This window comes from Corythoichthys intestinalis, chromosome 10 (assembly GCF_030265065.1).
Source record: "Corythoichthys intestinalis isolate RoL2023-P3 chromosome 10, ASM3026506v1, whole genome shotgun sequence".
In the NCBI taxonomy this organism is placed as follows: Eukaryota; Metazoa; Chordata; class Actinopteri; order Syngnathiformes; family Syngnathidae; genus Corythoichthys; species Corythoichthys intestinalis.
The window spans coordinates 58,371,100-58,393,717 of record NC_080404.1 but is presented as its reverse complement, the minus strand read 5'-3'; the positions used below and the strand labels follow the sequence as shown (position 1 = coordinate 58,393,717).

The window sequence follows — 22,618 nt, the reverse complement described above, 5'->3', positions numbered from 1 at the left end:
GCTTTGCAGCCAATTGGTTCAAAGCTTCATGGGCGTTCATTTGGTCTCATGACAGTCGTATGATGCCACTGTCAAATGAAGTGTTACCGGTTAATATCTTTTGGTGTAAATATTCCATAATACAGTGAGTACTGCTGCGGCTTATTGTCCAGTGCAGCTTATCTATGAACAAATGCCATTTTTGTGTCAAATTTGGTGGGTGGCGGCTTATAGTCAGGTGCGGCTTATAGTCCGTAAAGTACGGCGATCATGTTAAGAAAACTTAAGAGCAACAATCTGCTGGAAAGGATATATATTTATCACATACCAACATTTTCACAGCCTTGATTTACAGTTATTACATTTTCTACATCAAGAAATTCATTCTCACATAGCTTTTTTCTTTTTTCATTAAATCCACTCTGCAGTGTGAGCAACTTTCCAAAACTTCATTAAGGCACAATTGTAAGCAAGACCTAAAAATGAAGTGACATCTGTAAAAATGTGCAAAACGGGCTTTTTTTTTTTTCTTTAAATCACTTGACTGATCGAGACAAAATGTTCTAATATTTCAATTCGAGCTTTTGCATCAGTAGTGTGCTTCTAAAAAAAAACACACTAATAATTAGTAAACAATAGGTACTTGATCCCTTTGAATGTTTTTTAAACAAACCTGAGTGTCCCAGCTTGGCGTGTGCTCCAAAATACAATATGAGGTTCATTTTTAAGCAGGAAATGGTACATTGTCTCATTAAAATGAAAAGAAAAATGATACCAGAATAATAACAATCTAGTCTACTGTTGTGAAAGGGTTTAACGAATCAAGCAAACATTTGGATCCCCGAGTAACCCAGCAGTAGAAATGATTATCCCAGTATGACCATCTCCTTCCGAGAAGACCATCTTTTACCTGTGTCTTTTGACAATTATCTCCAGAACTCTGAATGAAAGGGGCTCGCGTGGACGGCGCTTTGGTCTCAGTCTCCGCGCGAGTACGTGTTGGCGTTAATGGCCCAAGGCTGCACGTTGCCTCTTCCAAAGATGGTGTAGAAGGTGGCACCAAACAGGTTGATGGCAGCCGCTATGTAGAACACGGTCTGCCATTCTTCCATCGTGTTCTAACACCAAAAACGTGACGTTATTCTCTTGCCTCAGTCAAAATTTTTCAAGCAAAACGCATTTTATTAATGTTTTTAACCTGTTCCTTTCAGCTGCTAAGACACAGAATAGTAATCCGAGTTTCCTTATGGTCTGAGCAGTTTTAATGTATCACATGGGAGTTTGATATATACTCATATTGTGGTTGTTCATTAGGTTTTATTTATTAGGAGAAAGAGGCAAACAGGAAGGCAGTTATAGTAGGACAGAAAGGAAGGAAGCAGACAGAAGAGGAGAATAACAAACAATACACGCCATGTGTGTGTGTGGGGGGGGGTCTGATAACCGAGGAGAAATTAAGTGATGTGGAACGTACACAATTCAGTAATGTGAGGTGGATAACCCATTGTAAATCACCTTTAAGTGTGGATATGTTGACATCCTATTCTATACTACCCGATCACTAATCCTGGCACTGATAAGTTTGTCTAATTGCACTCAATCATGCGTGAACACACTCTGACGTGTGCACAAAAGTGGAAATTCTGCGCAAGGGCCACCCCAAGGACCTGGCACTACCCCTAAACAATCGGGGCACACCCCCTCCCCCCGCAGCTCTGGCAAAGGGGCCAACTTCAGCCCCTCCGGCACCCGAGACCATCCATGCCCCCATTACCTCCTCTCTCAGGGAAGGGACGCATCAACACCCACACGGGCGGCCATGGCGCAGTTGGAAGCTAGAGTCGTCCTGGGAACGAAGAGTCAGCCGTTGGGATTCCCGGCTAAGACTATCTACTGTCGAAGTGCCCGAAGGGCACCCTAATTTGCCCCCGTTAGGTTGGAAGCGCCTTGCATGGCAGCAGCACCACTGATGTGTGAATGTTTGCTAATGTAAAGCGCTTTGGGCATGGTCACCATGTAGACAATGCGCTATATACTGTTAATTTTCTCCATCTTCATTTACCACCCACACGGACCCCCCAGGCACCGCCACATGGGGCAGGAAAAGAAACCCTACCCGGAGGGAGCACCGCCCCGCCGGCATCCATCCGGCAAAACAGATAGGGGCCCAAGGAGGATGCTTGGAGAACGGCGAGAGGCGGGGCAGCGCAAGACGGCCCAGACGAAGAGGAGGCTCCGCCATATGGAAAAGTGTGGGACCCACCCACCAAGAAGGAAAAGGAAATGACATGAAACTTGCCTGGCATTGGCTGCCACTGACGGCCATGAACGTCCAATCCGTTTGAAGTGGGAGGGTTGCATCCCGGATTGGACGTCTACTAGTGATAAACTCGTTCCAATTCACAGCAGAAGGATGAAAATAGCTTGCTTTTTCCTGTTTTGTAGAATATCCTAGAAGGATTTCCTGACCCATGTTCTGATAATTGTTGTATCGCCATATCGTGAGATCATGGTTACCTTGTATGGCAAATGGTATTGTATCGTTATAACCACTTTCCAATAGCTTATTTTGAAACACCTCTAGCAAGTAAATGATCGAGCAAAAGTTTCTTACATTGACAGTGAGGTTTCGTGCGATGACTGGTCCCACCATGCCAGGAATGGTGGCGAAGGTGTTGGTGATGCCCAGCAGGATTCCGGCGTATCTGCCGGGACCCGAGCGCGGGCGGGTGAGAGCTACGTCCGGCACGTCAACGGCCGCGAAACAATACTCACGAGGGAGCGATGTCCAGGTGGTTGATGTTGAAGCCGGACGCCGACGCGCCGCCCAACGACGAGGAGACGGTGAGGAAAGTCAAGGCCAAGGTGTAGTTGCAACCCGTGTAACCGGCCGCCACCAGGAACGCAGCCGGTCCGATCATCCCCACGAGGGTGAAGGACTTTCGGACCGCCACGGCGGAGTAGCGGCGCTTTTCCCGAAGGTAGTCGGCCAGCTGACCGCACAGCACGGCCAACGTCGCGCAGCCCAGGTAAGGAAGTGCGGACAGCAAGCCGTTCTGATATGGAAAAATGAAAAGCATTTTCAAGGTGTTTTGAAATCAAATTCTGGGTTTTTTTTCTTGAATGTTTACCTGCTGTATGCTGAAGCCCAGTATGTCGTTCATGTAGGTTGGCAGGAGCGTGAGCAGAGTGTAGAAGGTCCAGTTGTACGAGAAGTGAGCCACCACAATGGCCAGCAGCGGACAGGACGTCACGATGGATCGCCAGGGGATGTGCCCCCTCTCTGGCGACAGCTGATGCAAATCGGGTCAGTAAAGAGACGTACGTCAATACCGAGAAACGACTAACAAAGCGATAGTGATGGCAACGATTTTTTCAAAAACGGCCATAGTTCTAATTGATGGTAGCTTTGTATGTAATGCAAAAACTACCATCTGTAATATTTAGTGCTGCAACCATTAATCGTTTAACTCAAGTTATTTGATTGGGAAAAAGCTTCGAATCAAATTTTGCTGCTTCGAGTATTCGTTTAATTAGAGTGGCGTTGTAATCGTTTGTTATGAAAGTGTTATTGGTTTGGGTGGATACACTGCTCTCTAGTGGCAACAGTGAATAAGACATTTCTCATGAACTCCTAAGAAACACTTTTTATATCTGGGCTAAACCATGAACCTGCACATTACTGAAACCAAGTTTTTTCTTTAAAAGTTATATTTTATTCTTTGCACAAATGGCGCTGCTCAAATTAGGACAGCATTGCACTATTTCTGTCATGTACATATTTCAGTCTAAGTAAGCTATAATTATGCACTGTAGCTCTATATATTTTTCTATTTTATTTATCATATACATACATAATTTATACTGGAGTGCCACGTCTAATTTCGTTGTTGACAATAAAGACCTATTGTATTGTATTTTATTCTATTTTACATTGCTGAATCCAGCTTGTTTTTTAATGCATTCGTAATTTAGTTTATAGGTATATTTAGCTGTTTTTTTTTTGTGGGAATATTTGATTGAACAATTTGTGAAGAGTATTGTGGGTTTTTTTGTTTTGTTTTTTTAAAAAAAAAAAAAAAAAACTAGCATTGAATGTACAGCATTTAAGCTAGCGGACTTTTGCGATGCAAGTTAGCCAATTGTTCTTGGATTAATTTTTTTCTTAATACCGTTTGAAGCAAAGCGCAGGTATTTTAATTCATTTTTAAATGCATTTATTGCTCATGTGAAATGAAACTGCAATTCTGCATCTGAATTTTCTGTTCACATTTAATGCTCTTTTGAAAGTGTCATCTTAGATAGCCTTTGTTTTACATCTCCTAAAATTCATTCTGCCATGCGTTAAATGCTCCTAAACCGATTATTCGAACTAACTAGTCGATAGACTAATTGACTACTAAAATAATGCAGCCCTAGTAATGTTGCTTTTTTTTCCCCAATGGCATTTTTTCCCAGCCAAAATCTTGTGACGCACTGACACCATTGACACAACAAAACGACCGGAATTCTCACACGATGCGAGCTCTCTTTTGTTTGACACCCTAAAATTACCATTCAAAAAGGCGTTTAAAAAATAAATAAATACAATTTTGAAAAGACATTTCAAAACGCTACTTTTCCTACAAATGTCTGTCGAAATCCCATATGATATATATACAGTATATTTTAAAAATTCAGGACTCTAAGGGGCACAAATGTTGGATTCAGTTTTCGCTAAAAACAAAGTTTGGCCATACTTTCCCCAAAACATACCTTTTCCTTTTTAATGGCCAAAATTTCCCATTGATTTCCAGTAGCCCTATTCGCCATTTATTTCAATAGCACAAAAACTTCCTTTCTCTTCTATTGATTTCTAACTCAAGTGGCCCTATATCAACACCCAGAAATGCCCCTAATTCGACAGGAAGTGACCAGATATCTCCAGGAAGTGAGCCCAAAGTGCCCCCAAATCAACAGCCATTGACATTGAAATCCCCTCCATATCAGCAGAAAGACCCAATATAAACAGGAAGCGAACCAGAAATGCCCCAAAACAAATAGGAAGTGACCAGAGGCTTTAAAATCAACAGGAAGTGAGCAGATATACCAGCCATCACAGGAAAGCTACCGTTGCCATTTCTCCCGAAATTTTCTAGTGTTGAATACGATGTATCACCTCATTCTTCAGCGAGCTCAGGATGTAGCTTCTCTCCCGTTGTGAGATCCAGGGATGACTGCTGGGACTGTCAAAGGCCAGGAAGGTCCACAAAACGAACCACAACAGGCCCACCGCACCTCGATGCACAAAATCCGCATATTCTGTACACTTGCCTCTTTCGCGTATTCAAGCTATGATCAGTGAGCATGATCGAGCCAGTGCCGTTACCAAAGAAGTAGAAGACGTAGGTCCAGTCCAGGTAGAAGCATATTTCCCCCGACAGCGGGAGTGAGACCACCGTCCCGATCTGGGCTCCTACCATACAATGGAGGTTTATTGAAATGCTGCTGCTGCTACATTCTTTTATTTTTTGTTCTCACCTATGTAGGAGATGGTGAGAAGACGGCTCCTCTCCAGCGGTGGCGCCCATGCTGCCCACATGCTATACATGGCGGGGAAGGTCACGCCCTAAAAAGGTCCATGTGCGCACATGTTAATCAACAAAATGGAAGTTTTCACTATTTGTGTTATTTTTCAAGAGCTCATACTTTTTGACAGAAAGCAAGCGATCTTAGGTACCATATTTTTGGGACTATAAGCCGCACCAGGCAAAAAAATGAAGCGGGGAAAAAACATAAAAGAGAACAAAAGGCTGAAGAAGTGTACAGCTTGCTAACATCACATGACGCATAAATGACAAACTGAGAATGTGCCAGGTATGTTAATGTAACATTGTTATTTAGAGTTATTCCGATAACTACAGCATGAAGAACATGCTAACAAGCAGAGATGGGTAAAGTAGCCAAAAATTTGCCTCAAGTAAGAGCAGCGTTACTTCAAAATAATATTACTCAAGTTAGTCTTCCCAAAAAATGTAAAGAATGTAAAAAAAAAAAGTACAAGTAAAAAAAAGTATTTGGTGAATGGAATGCTAAAGTAATGAATAACATAAATGCTTATGATGTTAGATTTTTTTTTTTTTTTTTTTTTAAACAATGGTATTTTTCTTCTCAGCACAAAGTTATCTATATGAACTGTTAATATCATCCTGTACTAGACATTTGGCCAAAGAAATACCCCAAAAAACACTAAATTCCGGCAAGTGAAAAAATTCTACAGAAATAATGCATCATTCGTCCAAAGAGCACGAGTCCCCTCTAGTGGAGAAAACATATGACCTATTATTAAAATTAAAAGTATCATATCTCCAGTTGTTATTGGTCAATTGGTGCCAAATAAAAAAATGGGAGACAGGTTAAAATCTGCGCTTTCGAGTCAAGTTGAGTGCAGCGCGCCACGTCAAATACTTCATTTTTTACGGAGCTTTAAAGACGCCACGTGATTGAACAGTGATTGTAGGATGGCAGGCTTGAGTCTGATTGGTATAATGGAGTCATGTGATTATGGTTGCGACGTTTCATTGATGAAACTGAGCCACTGGTGGTGTCTCTGGCAAAACAGTATAATCTAATATGTAGAATAAAGAGGAAAAATGTAACGACAAGTAAGTGTTAACGTTTCTTCTTCACAAATCTAATCAAGTAAAAAGTATGGGTTTGTAAAACTACTCTTGGAAGTTACTCAAGTAAATGTAACTGAGTTAATGTAATGCATTTCTACCCACCTCTGCTGACAAGTTTACCAAACCATCAGTGTCACTCCAAATTCAGCCCTTCTCAGTTGTTTTTATAAGTTACTGCCAATGTTGAAACACCGGCCTCTTGCTGTTAGTGTGAAAATAACATGTCTAATTATATGATAATGTGTTAATAATTTCACAGATAAGTCACACCCTTGGACAAACGATGAAAAAAAAAAAAAATGCGACTTACAGTACAGTATTTGAAATTTTTGTACCTCTCCGACACCTTCCAGGACCCGGACGGCGATGAGGTAGCTCGCGCCCAAGTCGGCGGCCGCGGGAGTGAGCAGCGTGAACACCGCCGTGCCCAGGATCCCCAATCCCATCAGCCACTTGGGCCCCCAGCGGCCTGCCAGGTAGCCTCCGGGAATCTGGGTGATGATGTAACCGTAGAAGAAGGAGCCCAAGATCCAGCCTTGTGTCTCAGAGTCCCAGTCGTACACGCTAGCCTGGGTTATATAATGTGAAAAAATGTGGTAACGTGTAGAACAGGCATGTCAAACCGATTCTACCAAGGGCCAAGAGGGTCCTGGATTTCATTTCAACCAAGACTGCGCAAACAGATTAACCAATGAATTTTCTGCTGAAATAAGCAGCATCTGATTGCAATCAATCAACATTTGTAGGAGATGAAATTGGTGAAAAGATGACCTCTTCATTGGTTGGAACGAAATCTAGGACCTTCTTGGCCCTTTATGGAATTAGTTTGACACCAGTGATGTAGACAGTTAATAGTATCACGTAAAAACGTGATAGAGTAAGTCCTCGTTTTTCGCAGTTAATGGGGACCGCCCCCTCTAATCGAAAATCCACAAAGTAGCGGTGGAGCTTATAGTTATAATGAATTAAAAAAAAATGGGAGTGTGTCACTGTATTCAGATTTAACAACATTGAAAAGAAATTCAAATAAGACAATAAGACATCATTTAAAAAAAAATAAACTATATTTTTATGAATGTTTTTTCAAGCACTGCAAATGTAATAATTATGATATGAGATAAAGTGCTGCAATGATGAATCGATTAACTCGCGTAATTCGATCAGAAAAAATTTGAATTAAATTTAGCTGCTTCGAATATTTGTTTAATTACCGTAAAGTGGTGTTGCCATTAGAGCTGGGAATCTTTGGGCACCTAACGATTCGATTACGATTCAGAGGCTCCGATTCGATTATAAAACCATTATTGATGCACCCCCCTCCTTTTATTTATTTATTTATTTTTTTAAATGTTTTGTACATTAGTTCCAAAATTGTTCAAAAATACTCTCAGGCTAAACCAAACTACTATTTCAGTATCAAGTTAACATATAGCAGTAAACAAATATACAAAAATAACAATAAATAAAAAACTCCAGTCCCCATTCTGTATCAGCAGCTTTAAACTACATTCAATTAATTGAATGTTGTGAATCAACCGTTAAAGTTGTTAAAATTGCTCCAGTTATTCCATAATTTCCCTTTTGTCTAGTTTCGACATGTGAAAGTTTTAAAACTATTTTAAAGATAGATTCAAGTCAATATTTTACCGATTTGGGAGTATTTTAGATAAAAAGTTAATTAGGTTCGCTTGAAAGGTTCGCTACAACAGCCTTGCAGGAAAGTGTACTGCTTTAAGATGGCGGCCGTTTACTAACTCTCGCATCTAGCTTTTTGTAGATGTGCTGCTAACGCTATCGAATCTATAATGCATTTAGTCCTATTATAAATGATATCTACCGTAACATTATGCGGATGTACTTTGTAGCAGCTTTTCGGCAGCAGTCAGGTATGTTGTGTTTTTTATCTAGTGGCATGAGTTGAGCTAGAGCCGTGAGTTGAGCATTGGCATTACCCGAGGGGCCGGGTAATGAGAAGCATGATGTTTAGCTACTCTCGCTCCGTTCTTCATTGTGCCGAAGACCGCGCGGCGCGCTGAGTGTGTTGTACTTTCGCTTTACTTGGCATATTTCAATAATTGGAATTTGGATGTTTGTGAATCGTTCTCGAATCTTCCACGGCCGAATCGAGAATAATCTAAGAATCGGAAATTGTGCACACCTCAAGTTGCCATGGTTTTGAAAGTGTTTGCATTTAGTTTTATTGATTTGGGTGGATACACTGCTCTCTAGTGGCAAGAGTGAATATGACATAACTCATTTCACATGGCTGAATCAGCTGCTCCCAGTTAAGACCAACATAAGCAAAGTTTTTGTTTGAACTCATGTTTTTTAATGCATTCATAGTTAAATTTATAGGTATATTTATCCATTTTTTGTGGGAATATGTGTTTGGACCACTTGTTAAGAGCATTGTTTAAAAAAAAAAAAAAAGTTAGCATTTTATTGTATTTAAGCTGACTTTTGCTATGTAAGTTAGCCAATTGTTCTTTTGTTGTACTTAGATCCTCATTTATTTTTTTAATACTGTTTTAGGCTCAGCTCAGGTATTTTAATTTTTTATGTTCCTTATCTGATTACTCTATTATTCGAACTAACGAGTTCATTGATCAATCGACTACTAAATTCATTGATAGCTGCAGCCCTAATGAGATATATATCAGTGGTACCTCTACATACGAATTTAATTTGTTCCAGGACCTTGTTTGTAAGTCGAAATGGTCGTATGTCGAGCAGGATTTTCCCATAGGAATACATTATAATTCCATTAATTTGTTCCAAAGCCTAAAAACATACACTAAATTCTTAATAAATACTGCTGGCACTGTTACAAATGGCAATTAAACATAGAAAAACAAATAAGTTATAAATAAATAATTCAGAATAATATAATAATAAGAAGAATAATTATTCCTGTAAATAATGTAACGAATCGGATTCTAATATGGCGGACACTTTTTACTGTCCCTGAACGCACCGCGAAGGTGACGTCTCAGTGAGATAGGTCGGTGCGGTAGAGATAATACTTTCGTTTTCTTGAGAGCGGTCAACTGCTTAAGACAATGGGCGTTTTGTGTTGGATAAGTTCTTAAATAAATGATAAAAACGTGACGAAGCTGGCGATTTCCTTGGCAATGTTACCACAATAATAATTGTCACCTTAACTTATAAATAGTGGCGAACGGTGGTTGGAAGAGGACCATGGAGCTGTATTGTTCAGGGACGCGCACCCCAAGCTCATATTTTTCTATAACTTGCATCTTCATTTCAAAGGTAAGCATCACTTTTTTCCTTGTTTCTCCAACTGTATCAACTTTTTTTGAAAACTGTTGATTTCTCACACAAGAAAATCCACCGTGCGTTCGTTTGCAGTGCTGTCATGTCGTATTTCGAGCAACTCGTCGGATGTAGAAACAAATGGCGGCTCAAATTTTACGTCGGATGTCGAAAAGATCGTGTGTCGAAGTGATCGTATGTAGAGGTACCACTGTATATAAAAGAAAACTGATTTGTACATGTATATATGCATATATTTTAACTTTTTTAAATAAAATACGGTTTTGTTTTTTTTAATGAGGGCTCGAAGTTTAAAGCGCAAGGTAGCAAGGGACACCATCTTGTAAAGACGTGTTAATTATGTAAACGCATGATAGTATCATGTACAAACGTGGTAGTTATGTCACAACCTGATAACTATCATGTAAAAAAGTGATAAATATATAAAAACAATTACCATGTAAAAACATGTTAATATCATGTAAAAATGTGATAATGAGCATATAATATTTTTTTTTTTTTTTTTTTTTTTTTTTTTTAAATCGCCATTTTTGGAATAGGACAGTCATGATATTTTTTGAGGCAAAAACAAAAAAAAAAAAATCCTACAAAAATCCCTAATTTTTCACGGTAAATGGTAAATTTTTAATCCGGTGGGTTTCCAAAAGAAATTTATATTTGTGGGCACACGTGGTCAGAAATGGTCGCACTTTATTTTTGGAACCCAGCTTCTTCCCAAAAAGATCTGCTATGTTTGTGCAAGACATTTTACAGAAGACTGCTTTCAAGAGCACGCTAACAGAAACCGCACAGGTAGGCATTGTTTGCCTTGCTTTGTCAACAAGACATAACACCATCAGTGTACACTTGCTACTTTACACTGTATGGACAGGAGAGAGGATGTTTAGCAAACATCTATATCCTGCAACAGTCGCTGTACCCGTTCCGATCATGCAGAAAAAACTACTCTCTGGGCCAGACACATTTTTAAAAAATAATCAAAGATTGTAAACTAAAATTAGCCAAATTGTCTTAAACACAACGCTCCGAAAACAAGAGTAAGACAAGGGTGTGCGTGACGTGTGGATGACGACGTCATGAACGAGTGCAGATTCCATAATATATACAGTGCCTTGCAAAAGTATTCGGCCCCCTTGAACCTTGCAACCTTTCGCCACATTTCAGGCTTCAAACGTAAAGATAACAAATTTTAATTTTTTGTCAAGAATCAACAACAAGTGGGACACAATCGTGAAGTGGAACAAAATTTATTGGATAATTTAAACTTTTTTAACAAATAAAAAACTGAAAAGTGGGGCGTGCAATATTATTCGGCCCCCATGCGTTAATACTTTGTAGCGCCACTTTTTGCTCCAATTACAGCTGCAAGTCACTTGGGGTATGTTTCTATCAGTTTTGCACATCGAGAGACTGACATTCTTCCTTGCAAAACAGCTCGAGCTCAGTGAGGTTGGACGGAGAGTGTTTGTGAACAGCAGTCTTCAGCTCTTTCCACAGATTCTCCATTGGATTCAGGTCTGGACTTTGACTTGGCCATTCTAACACCTGGATACGTTTAATTTTGAACCATTCCATTGTAGATCTGGCTTTATGTTTTGGATCATTGTCCTGTTGGAAGATAAATCTCCGTCCCAGTCTCAGGTCTTGTGCAGATACCAACAGGTTTTCTTCCAGAATGTTCCTGTATTTGGCTGCATCCATCTTCCCGTCAATTTTAACCATCTTCCCTGTCCCTGCTGAAGAAAAGCAGGCCCAAACCATGATGCTGCCACCACCATGTTTGACAGTGGGGATGGTGTGTTCAGGGTGATGAGCTGTGTTGCTTTTACGCCAAACATATCGTTTTGTATTGTGGCCAAAAAGTTCAATTTTGGTTTCATCTGACCAGAGCACCTTCTTCCACATGTTTGGTGTTTCTCCCAGGTGGCTTATGGCAAACTTTAAACGAGACTTTTTATGGATATCTTTGAGAAATGGCTTTCTTCTTGCCACTCTTCCATAAAGGCCAGATTTGTGCAGTGTACGACTGATTGTTGTCCTATGGACAGACTATCCCATCTCAGCTGTAGATCTCTGCAGTTCATCCAGAGTGATCATGGGCCTCTTGGCTGCATCTCTGATCAGTTTTCTCCTTGTTTGAGAAGAAAGTTTGGAAGGACGGCCGGGTCTTGGTAGATTTGCAGTGGTTTGATGCTCCTTCCATTTCAATATGATGGCTTGCACAGTGCTCCTTGAGATGTTCAAAGCTTGGGAAATCTTTTTGTATCCAAATCCGGCTTTAAACTTCTCCACAACAGTATCTCGGACCTGCCTGGTGTGTTCCTTGGTTTTCATAATGCTCTCTGCACTTTAAACAGAACCCTGAGACTATCACAGAGCAGGTGCATTTATACGGAGACTTGATTACACACAGGTGGATTCTATTTATCATCATCGGTCATTTAGGACAGCATTGGATCATTCAGAGATCCTCACTGAACTTCTAGAGTGAGTTTGCTGCACTGAAAGTAAAGGGGCCGAAAAATATTGCACGCCCCACTTTTCAGTTTATTTGTTAAAAAAGTTTAAATTATCCAATAAATGTTGTTCCACTTCACGATTGTGTCCCACTTGTTGATTCTTGACAAAAAAAAATTAAATTTCATATCTTTATCTTTGAAGCCTGAAATGTGGCGAAAGGTTGCAAGGTTCAAGGGGGCCGAATACTTTTGCAAGGCACTGTATATATCGAATCTATTCTTAATAAAGTATATCTATATACAGCGGTACCTCTACTTACAAAATTAATTGGTTGTGGAAGTATTTTCTTAAACTGAAAATTCTGTAAGTACACATGTGTTTTCCATGTAAATGCCCTAATCCATTCCAAGCCCCCCAAAATTCAATCTTTTAAAAGCATAAAAATGCATCAAGACATGAGATAAATACATGTTACAATTAGATTGTTGCACAATAAACCAAATGAGAGTTGTGCATCACGTAAAATAATTTTTTTTTAAAAAAGATGATCATTTACCTTTTTTTTTTTTTTTTTTTTTTTTTAAAAACGTGTCCTGTTCAGCTCTTTGACACGGAGAATGGAAGTCTAAGTGTCCGGTTGGTCTGAACAGTTTCAATGTTTCACATTGGCAGTATGACATACTCCCATTGTGATCATTCAACATACCTCGTTTATTATGACAAAGCAGCAAACGGGAAGGGGTTATGGGGGAACAGAAGAAAAGAAACACAAACAACATGAAATAAATTGAACGCCTACACTAACTATGAATATGTTGGTGCTATCCTCACCTAGATGTATTTCCGGTTGACACCATGTGGGGGGCCTGTTGACCAGGGAAAGAAGGGTAGGGGAGTCCATAAGCTAAGTAATTGGGAGGGGTGGAGTGTAGACAAATCAGTTCTGTGATCTAGAAACCAGTAATCGTGTGAATCCCTCATGAGTGTAAGCCCGTCGGCAACCGACCCTACGCTGCCCCATCGCCAATCCAGGGACCGGAGCCCCCCCACCCGAGTGCACCCAATCATATCCAGCCGCGCGCGAGCCCCACCAAACACGCCACAGCCAAGCAGACGAGCGGAGACGCCACCCCAGGGGCACGGCCCCCACCTCCCCATACTATGCATTATTTTTGCGTTAAGTAACCTGAAATTTCACTTGTAACAAGAGGCATTCCCCCACCCCAATCAGTTTAGGCGTGGCGTAACCTGAAACTAACGTTTGTAGGATCGTTTAAACATCACAATTGCAATGTGCGCATGCACGATAGTCCAATCGCATGGACATGCGATAGTTTAATTTTTTTTTCCAATCCACAAACCTTTGTTCTGCTTCATTCGCTCGCACAGCCTCCCCTTTTCCCAGCTCTCAGTCACTGCGGCACTTGCTTATTAAAAGTTATCGATGGCTTTGATCTGGCCAAAGAAGCCGACTTCACACGGGCAGCAATCTGTCAATCATCATTGAACTTGTTAAACAGTTTCTGCAAGGAAGCACGGGCTGGAATGAATGTGTGTGTCTGTGGGGGGAGAATGTGGAGATGTTCGAGATATATAAAATAATCGCCAGAAGTGATGAGGAGTTTGTAATTTCTACATGTCACTCCAAGAGTCACAGCCATGTTAGGTAAACAGAAGCATTTCATAAAGCCAAGCATTTTTCTACTACAGTACTTTATTCTTGTTTAAAAATGATTCAGTGGGACAGTTATGTTTAAAACTGATCATAATTTTTACATTTGAAGTGCTTAAAAAGCATTTATATACTGTAAATATATATACTCACCGGCCACTTTATTAGGTACACCATGCTAGTAACAGGCCACGAAGAATTGAGGCAGTTCTGAAGGCAAAAGGGGGTCTAACCCATTACTAGCATGGTGTATCTGATAAAGTGTGCCTAATACGTGGCTGGTGAGTGTATATATATACACATTTTTTAAAATCATACTTTGGGGGGAAAATAAGTGAGAAAAAACATGTCTTATATGTATCTCTTTCCAGTGCTAGATCTGAATAAATACATTGAGCACACCCAAAAAAAAAAAAAAAAAATTGGTATGCGCTACGTCGCGGTTTTTCCACTTATCGCGGCGGGTTCTGGTCCCTATTAACTGCGAAAAACGATGGAATACTGTACACTGTGGTCATAATGAGTCCTCCAAAGTCTTTCCAAACAGCTATTCAAGTCATCTAGTAAAAATGTCATTAAAATTTTTTTTAATTTTTTTTAGTATCGCAATATATCGCAAACCCCCCCCCAAAAAAAAAAAAAAATCGCTGCAATAGTTTTTTTCCAATATCGTCAGGCCTAGTTCGTACAGTAAGTCGAGGTACCTCTGTATTATATAGTCAGAATTAAGGGGCTGTTGTCCAAAATTATTTGCAATGATAGGAGTGCAAAACAAAAACGACTCACGGTCTGGTTATGTTTGGGCCGCGCGGGGCTAGCGTGGGCGGGACACACGGAGCTACTATGGTTGTGTTGCGGTCGGTGGGTGGTGTTGAGCATGTCCACCATGGCCACGCTCAGGTTGACCCGCAGCGAGTAGACCACGAAGAAGCCGAAAGACGACAGCAGAGCCAGGCCGTAGCGCGCCGAGCAGCATGCTGGAGCTGCGGGGGGACAAAACGGCAAAAACCCGTGGGACGTTGACAACAAAGTCATTTTTTTCTCCTTGTATCAATCATCAGAATAATGAACCTTTTCAGAGACAGTCGTCACTAATGTTATCATATCAAGCGACATACAGTACCTTGACCAATCAGATAGTGGGATTTCCAATTGGCATCGTTCCATTAGCTCATTGGTCAAAAAGCAGGAGAATCCCTGCATATTCTTGTACATATAAGACACTATTTTCCAGTTTCATGACAATATGGGACAATGGGTGTCCCTTGAAGGCTTAATACAGGACGAGAACTTTTTTTTCTGAACATGGGACGATTCTGTTTTTCAAGGGATGGTTGGCAACCCTATGCATGGGCACTAAATAAGTTTCAAGTGGCATAAGAAGAAGCACTAAATGAGATTTGCCGATACCTGTAGAAACCCTGAAGTGACGACTTTTAATCTTTTTTTTTATTTATTAAAATACGGATCATAAAATAGTATGGTTTGTCATTCACGTGACTTCAAAAAAATTGATTACGAGAATAGTCAAAAGAGTAGGAGCTAAAAATCGCAATACTACGAGTCATACGTTGTAATAATTACGAGATTGAAGTACTAATCAGAGGTGGGTAGAGAATAGTGTTACTTCTAAATAATATTTCACAACTAGTCATCCAAAAATGAACTAAGTAAAAAAGTATTCATCGAAAAGAATACTCAAGTCATGAGTAACATTGTGAGTAACTGCTTAGAATGTCTGATTTGAAATAAATAACTTTTTTTTTTTTTTCCCCTCAGCTCAACTTCATCTATTTGAACTGTTATTTTTATTCTGTACTGCAGTGTTGTTTTCGTCAACGATGACTACAACGAAAATATTTTGTCGATGAACAATTTTTTCATGACGATGACGAGACGATAACGAGCTAAAAACGTATCTTGGAAGACTAAAACTTAACGACAATAATGCCAGTTTTTGTCTGACAAGACGAGAACGAGACGAAAATGCATCATAGTTTTCGTCGCATGTTCACAATGTGTGACATTTTATGTGTCGTTAGCCTGCCTGGCTGTGTCACCCAACTTTAGCCTTTGAAGGTCTGTGCTGAGTGCTAAATGTAACCCGCACTTAGCATAGCATTCACATTCACGTCAGCATTAGGCTATTGTGAACGGCGAGCGTCCTCCTAAACTCTCGGACAACTTTTTTCACATGCAGTTCGTGGTGTCCAGGCGGGTATAACTAATTGAAAATAATGTAGCCTACTGTTTTTCAGCTGAAAGTGTATTAACACCTAATAGATTTGTAGATGCTACAATATGTGCTCGTCTATCAATGTTCATTAGAAACCTTTTCTTACTTATTTTGGGAATGAAACTTTGGAATTTTAAAGACGACAATATTGAGTTAACGTCAACTAAAACTAGACAGATTTTGAAATGACTAAAATATGACTAACACTAATAAGTATTATCGTCCAAAAGACGAAAACTACGACAAAAATTAAAATGGCTGCCAAAAAACAACACTGCTGTACTGTAACCTATTACATGACTGTATTAGGCCAAAATGATGACCCAAAAAAAAAAAAAAAAAAAAAAAAAAAATCAAATTCAGATTAGAACAACACTATGAAACATCACCTGTACAAAGAGCATGAGTGCCCTCTAGTGCAGAAAAGACATTGTTACCTCGGAGTGGTATAACGGAGTTACGTGGTTATTGTTGTGAGGCCTCATGGGTGAAACTGAGACAGCCACTGTTGGCTTTTCTGGCAAAAATAAAGTCAATAGGTAGAATAAAGAGGAAAAATGTCATGACTCTAGTGTAGCCCAGAGTAGCAGAGTAAGTGTATTTTTTTCTTCTTCATAAAGCTATTGAAGGTAAAATGTATTGTGTGGTAAAACTACAACAAGTACATTTTTCCTCAAAAAGTTACCCGTACTCAAGTAATTGTAACGCGTTACTACCCACCACTGGTCGTATTGCAGGAATTAAGTTACGTATTGTAAAATTAAAGGGGAAAAAAATCTGAAAATTACGAGATTAAAGTAATTCTGTTGCTTATTTTAATGTTACGTGAACAGGTGTTCTGCAATTCATCCCTACACGGCATTGGTGAAAAGTGGCCAGTACTCACTTTTTTGTTTTTATTAGGGTTAGGTTAAGTTTTTAATTACCTTTTCATTGCCTCAAAATACGTATTGCATGTATTTTCCTCTCATACTTTTAACCCTTAGATGCACAAGTTACTGGGCCCTACACTCTTCCATAAGGGGGTCACAAATGACCCATATTAGAACCAATGTGTTTTTATGCCATTTTGATGAAGAATAATCACTTGTATATTAATTAGTATGATATTTAGGGCCACTCAAGAATGATTTCATGCTTGAAATATATTTATGATTCAATTAACATTTTGAAAAAAACAACAGAACAGCAATAGACTTCATCCTTCCTTGCATTTTATCATCAATGATGAAGAGTTTCCATGCATCTTTTTGGTGAGACAGCGGTGCTAAGCCCTTGTGGAGGCACGGACCGATTTCTGATGATATTGTGGCTCTGTGTTCTGCCCTGGGTGGGAGGTCATTCTCTCTAGTAAGTGCCCTACCGACTCATTCTGTTGGCCATGATTTGGACACTTTCTTCTTCAGAGGACACATAAGTGGAATCTTAGGAGTCAGATTGATCCTGTTCAGTTGGATTTCCAGGTGGACAACTGCCACCTGGACAATAGTCTGGGTCCTCATCATCAGAAATTTCTGACACTTGAGTCCGACCCCGTCACTGCCTCGCCATCATCAAACATCTGTAGGACCATTTCAGCTGTAAATCTAGCACAAATCCGATTTTTTCGTGTTTTTTCGACCCGACAGAACGGGAAAAGTCTCATAAAAGTGGACCATTTTCAAATTCGACGCAGGTCACTTTCGTATGTGGTTAAAATCCCATCCGTGCCAAATTTTTCCAGAATGTGGCTGCGTCCCAACTGTCAAGTCGCCCGAATTGGAATTCATGCAGCAATTAACATCAGCAAAGCGCGAGATCGACAGGGTGCTACGGTAGCGGTGCAGCTGTGCATTAGCGCCTAGCTTGAACACGGCTTTTGGGGAAGAGCGGGCTTGACAACAGTCATTAAAAAAATTAATGGGTTTAGAATAAGCCTGACAATGCTTGGTTTTCTCTCTGCTCCAATGCTCCTGCGCATGCTGGCCAGTTTGCGCAGCGCATCTTGGACTGCGAATTTGAGCGCATGTGTGATACTTGAACAGGCTCAAATGGACAAAGGCAGTCTGAACGGGTACGCCAAAAAAACATGACAAAAAAATCGGAATTGTGCATTAGGACCTGCGGTATGTACCTAGCCTTAGTTAGCTAGCTAGTTATGAAAATAAAATTGAATTGAAATGAAAGACACACACGCAAAATACTATATGGACATAATACTTACAGTACACGTATCAGCTCTTGCTGTGTAAAATAATCTTCTTAAGAGATGTCACTTTTTACATACCTAGTCTGTGTGGTCCACGGTAAATTTATTCCTTACAGCCAAAGTTGATAAGAATGAAAGATTCCCATTGGATTCCATAGAAAATGCATGTGGGTCATTGTTGACCCACTTATGGAAGCTTAGGGTAGTAATACAAAACAATGTCTTCAAATGTATAAAAAGTTAATCAAAAATTTGAATGGCATCATATCAAAAACATGTTTATTGAGGAATAACTGGAGCATGAATTGATAACAATTTTTCATTCCGAAGATATTTCAAGAAAACAACCTAACCGGGTCATTTTTGACCCACTTATGCATCTAAGGGTTAGGCATTGTGTTTTCTTGTGGTAGCTTTAAAGCAGAGTGTTGATCTGCTGACCACATTAGTCACGTAGTGTATTTAAACCGTCCTTATTTGATATAACTACATTTAAGTATTTTCTTAAGGTGTTTTTAGTACGTTCTGCCTGAATGCATCCAAACAAAACACGTTGAAAGCGCACGGTAGTAATTTGGGTGTCAAATTTGCCTCTTGATTGAAGAACGGTTCGCCGGTGTAGCACATTTCGGCTGAACACCGGAAGTTGTTTGTTTTCACGGGCTGAGACTTTTACCAACGTCAGCTTTGTATCAACACGAAACGACTATTGGCGTAATATTAGGAGAAGAAAATAGTCAAACTACGAAGTTAAAGTCGTTTACTTTTATTTAGGTGACGTGAACCGGAACTTGTTCAGACTACCAATTTTTGGCGACGTAAATATCGCTGTGAACACAACAGGGCGTATAACGCGTTAAAAGTAAAAAACAAAAAATCATATTCTTGAAAATGTTACAATTTAAAGCCGCCTGCATTCAGCCTGTTGACACAAAACCACACGTCACTCTTGAGTTCTCTCGTGACCGCTTGACATATGTTACGGGCAAAAAATGCGCTGCGTCAACAAACGCAGACCCCAAAAAATAATTACCACACAAAACGTGTGCCAACTCGTCGATTGCAACGAAAACTATTAAACGTGTCTTGTGTTTTTATAATTATTAGAACGATTTTCAGGTGGGGAAAGTGGCCGGTCGGCCCGCGGTTCTCACCCCGCTGGATGTTGTCCTTACGTCCGCGGTGAAGAAGAGGCTTCTGCTGCTGCTGCTCCTCGCCGTCCGTGTCCGAGCCGCGCGACAACATCTCGCTCGCTCACTTTGCTGCAGACATGGCACGCTGACGAGCTACAAAGCTAAACATCCGCAAGATAGAAGACAAGCAGACGACAGAGCTCTCAGGCCCCTCCTATTTCTTGGTCTCATCTCAGCCAGGCAACCCGCCCATCTCTCGACCTGCTTGCCGAGGAGGGTTCCGCTGCGGTCGGGCTGCAGTACTCGCCTTCCGCGCCCCCTGCTTTCAAAGAGCAATTAGATCAAGCCATAGACTTCATAACCTACACGACACGACACGGGAAACGGGGCCTATTTTAAAAAACGTCAAAACCAAAGCTGCTACCGACCTAAAACCAAAACAGGCACCTACCTTAGCCATATATGAGTCTCCATGAGCAGCCGCATCAAAAAATTAAAAGTCATTCCCTTATTAAATGCCGATTCATTATTTTCTATACAAGTATAACAACTTAAAATGGCTATAAAAGTCTCCGATTTTACACGAGATGCACAAAAATCTCCAAATGCAGAGTGTTATGATACGGGGAATCATATAATATGGATCCAAACACAGACTTTGAAATTAGAAGTATTTATTACAAAAACGAGAACAAAGGGAGCACGCAAAAACACGCGAGGTAAAACGCAACGCAAAATGGGCACGGACCGAGTCAGCGAGAGAACTAAGGGGAAGGCAATAATGGCCAGAAAAAGCTGAATCAAATGACAGCAAAGTCCAATAAAAAAATACTACAAGCAATGAGATAACAAAAGATACAACCGTAACAGGCAAGAGATCTCCAGAAGACGCACACAGCGGTAAGCAAGCATGTAGAATGTAATAGTCCGACACTTGCAGGTGGTGACAGGCTTCCTTAAATATTGCGCTTTCCTAATCAAGCACAGGTGTGTCGCATTACCCTGCCAATCTGGCTCAATCAGGTGCTGCATAAAGAAAGAAGAACTGAGAACACACTCAAAACATGACACAGAGATAATCACCTATATTTTCAGGATCAACAGCAGAATTTAACATGTCATATAAGTATTTTACAGAGCTGCCAGGGTAGAAAAAAAACATAGGTAATCTGTACCCACAGTTTAGTGATCTGTGGGTACAGTTGACTAATCTGTGGGTACAGTTTAGTAATCTGTACCCACAGATTAGTCAACTGTACCCACAGTTGACTAATCTGTGGGTACATTTTGGTCATCTGTACCCACAGATTAGTCAACTACCCACAGTTGACTAATCTGAGGGTACATTTTAGTCATCTGCAGCCACAGTTTACTAATCTGTGGGTACAGATTAGTAAACTGTACCCACAGTTTAGCAAGGACCCGGAAACAGTAGTCACCAATGTTTGGCGGGGACTCCAAACGCCAAGGGACTGACCGAGCAAGCACCTGCACGTTTTGCCCTCGGCAAACAAAAGGGTTTTAAAAGGTAACTATTGCAAATTTTCTTTGGTAGCCGTCTAAAATTTCACTTTCAAGTGTCATCAATCAAAATTTCAGTTTAGCAATCTGAAATCTGGTGAACCACAGAAATGGTTCACCAGACACAAAATCAAGCTCCTCCCATGGCCATCTCAGTCCCCATACCTTGTTTTGTTGGCAAAAGGGGGTTGTACAAAGTATTAACACCAGGGGTGCTAATCATTGTGACACACATTATTTGATGTCAAATAATTTTTTCTTTAAGTGGGATTTTTTCCCCCACTGAATAAATGCACTTGTATTGAAGGTTGGATTTTTCTCTTTTTTTCCATTAAGGTCCAATATTATTTGAATTTAAAAAAAAAAATTTTTTAGAAGCTAAAAAAACACATCTTAACCAGGGGTGCGAATAATTATGGAGGGCACTGTAATAGGTAAATAGATTATGAATAAATTCTATTTACAATCACAATGTATTATAGAATAGAATAGCCCTTTATAATCATTAAACACACAGTCCCTTACAAAAGTCATGTCGCTTTTCCATTTTGTAGAAACAATTGCTAATAACCTGACTTTTAATTCTTCAAATGGTTTCAGGAATGGCTCATATGAAAGCTAAGACCCTCCCAAATGATGTTGAATGTTGTTTCACTGAAAAAAGATTTTTTATTTACATAAGACAAAAAGGTCAAATTTTGGCAAGACAAAAGTTTTGTCGCCTACAGAAAGTAGTGTGAAAATTAAACAAAAAATGTACTTCAAATACAAAAATATCTTACATAACAAAAGCGAATGAAGTAATGGTGCTGTGACATCCAAATGTAATATTTTGTATGACTTCCATGGGATTCGGCAAGGATTCATACAATTTCCTGATGAAGTCATCAGGAAGATCAAAGAAAGCAGTCTCGCATGCCTCCCAGAGTTTCGACGTTTTTACAAGCCCAGGTCAGGCAGACCTCGCATGACAACTGCTTGTTGGCTGGAAATTCCAAAGCCAGCAGAGCTCCACGAGACCTGGTCACCTGAAGTCCCTGTGTCAACCACAACCGTCTGGTCGAATTATGTCTAGAAATGGCCTCCATGGTCGAATCAGTGCCCAGAAACTAGCATTAAACAAAAGACAATTAAGAAACCGTGTGGCGTTTGCCAAGGCCCTCAGCCTGTCAAAAGGATGGACGCTGGAAAAAGGCAAAAGGTGGATTTTTCAGATGAATCTTCCATTCAATTACACCACGGTCGCCACAAATATTGCCGGAGACCTAGTGGAGCCCGCATGGCTCCAAGATTCACTCAGAAAAGATTGAAGTTTGGTGGTGGTCTGGGGTTACATCCAGTATGGGGGTGTGCCAGAGATCTGCAGGGTGGAAGGCAACATCAATCGTCTGAAATATCAACAAATCTGAGCTGCCTCTTCAATTCCTAACCATAGAAAGGGACAAATTCTGCACTTCCATTGCATACTTCAAT

The 22,618-nt window shown here is 40.2% G+C and overlaps 1 protein-coding gene across 2 annotated transcripts; it reads right to left on the bottom strand.

The window, feature by feature from the left end:
* Positions 1 to 277: 277 nt before the first annotated feature.
* slc17a5 (solute carrier family 17 member 5) lies at positions 278 to 20,586 on the bottom strand. Of its 2 annotated transcripts, XM_057848765.1 has the most exons (12): positions 20,487 to 20,538; positions 19,886 to 19,943; positions 19,646 to 19,785; positions 14,854 to 15,050; positions 6,977 to 7,210; positions 5,500 to 5,587; positions 5,348 to 5,434; positions 5,138 to 5,256; positions 3,111 to 3,272; positions 2,755 to 3,035; positions 2,594 to 2,684; positions 278 to 1,097 (listed from the first exon to the last, which is right to left on the bottom strand). In XM_057848765.1, exons 3-12 carry the CDS (start codon positions 19,734 to 19,736, stop codon positions 957 to 959), a joined length of 1,491 nt encoding a protein of 496 aa, XP_057704748.1. In that variant the 5' UTR covers positions 19,737 to 19,785; positions 19,886 to 19,943; positions 20,487 to 20,538; the 3' UTR covers positions 278 to 956. The 2 variants fall into 2 exon arrangements, with proteins under 2 accessions (XP_057704748.1, XP_057704747.1); XM_057848764.1 differs by having other exon boundaries at positions 19,646 to 19,943; positions 20,487 to 20,586.
* Positions 20,587 to 22,618: the final 2,032 nt, after the last annotated feature.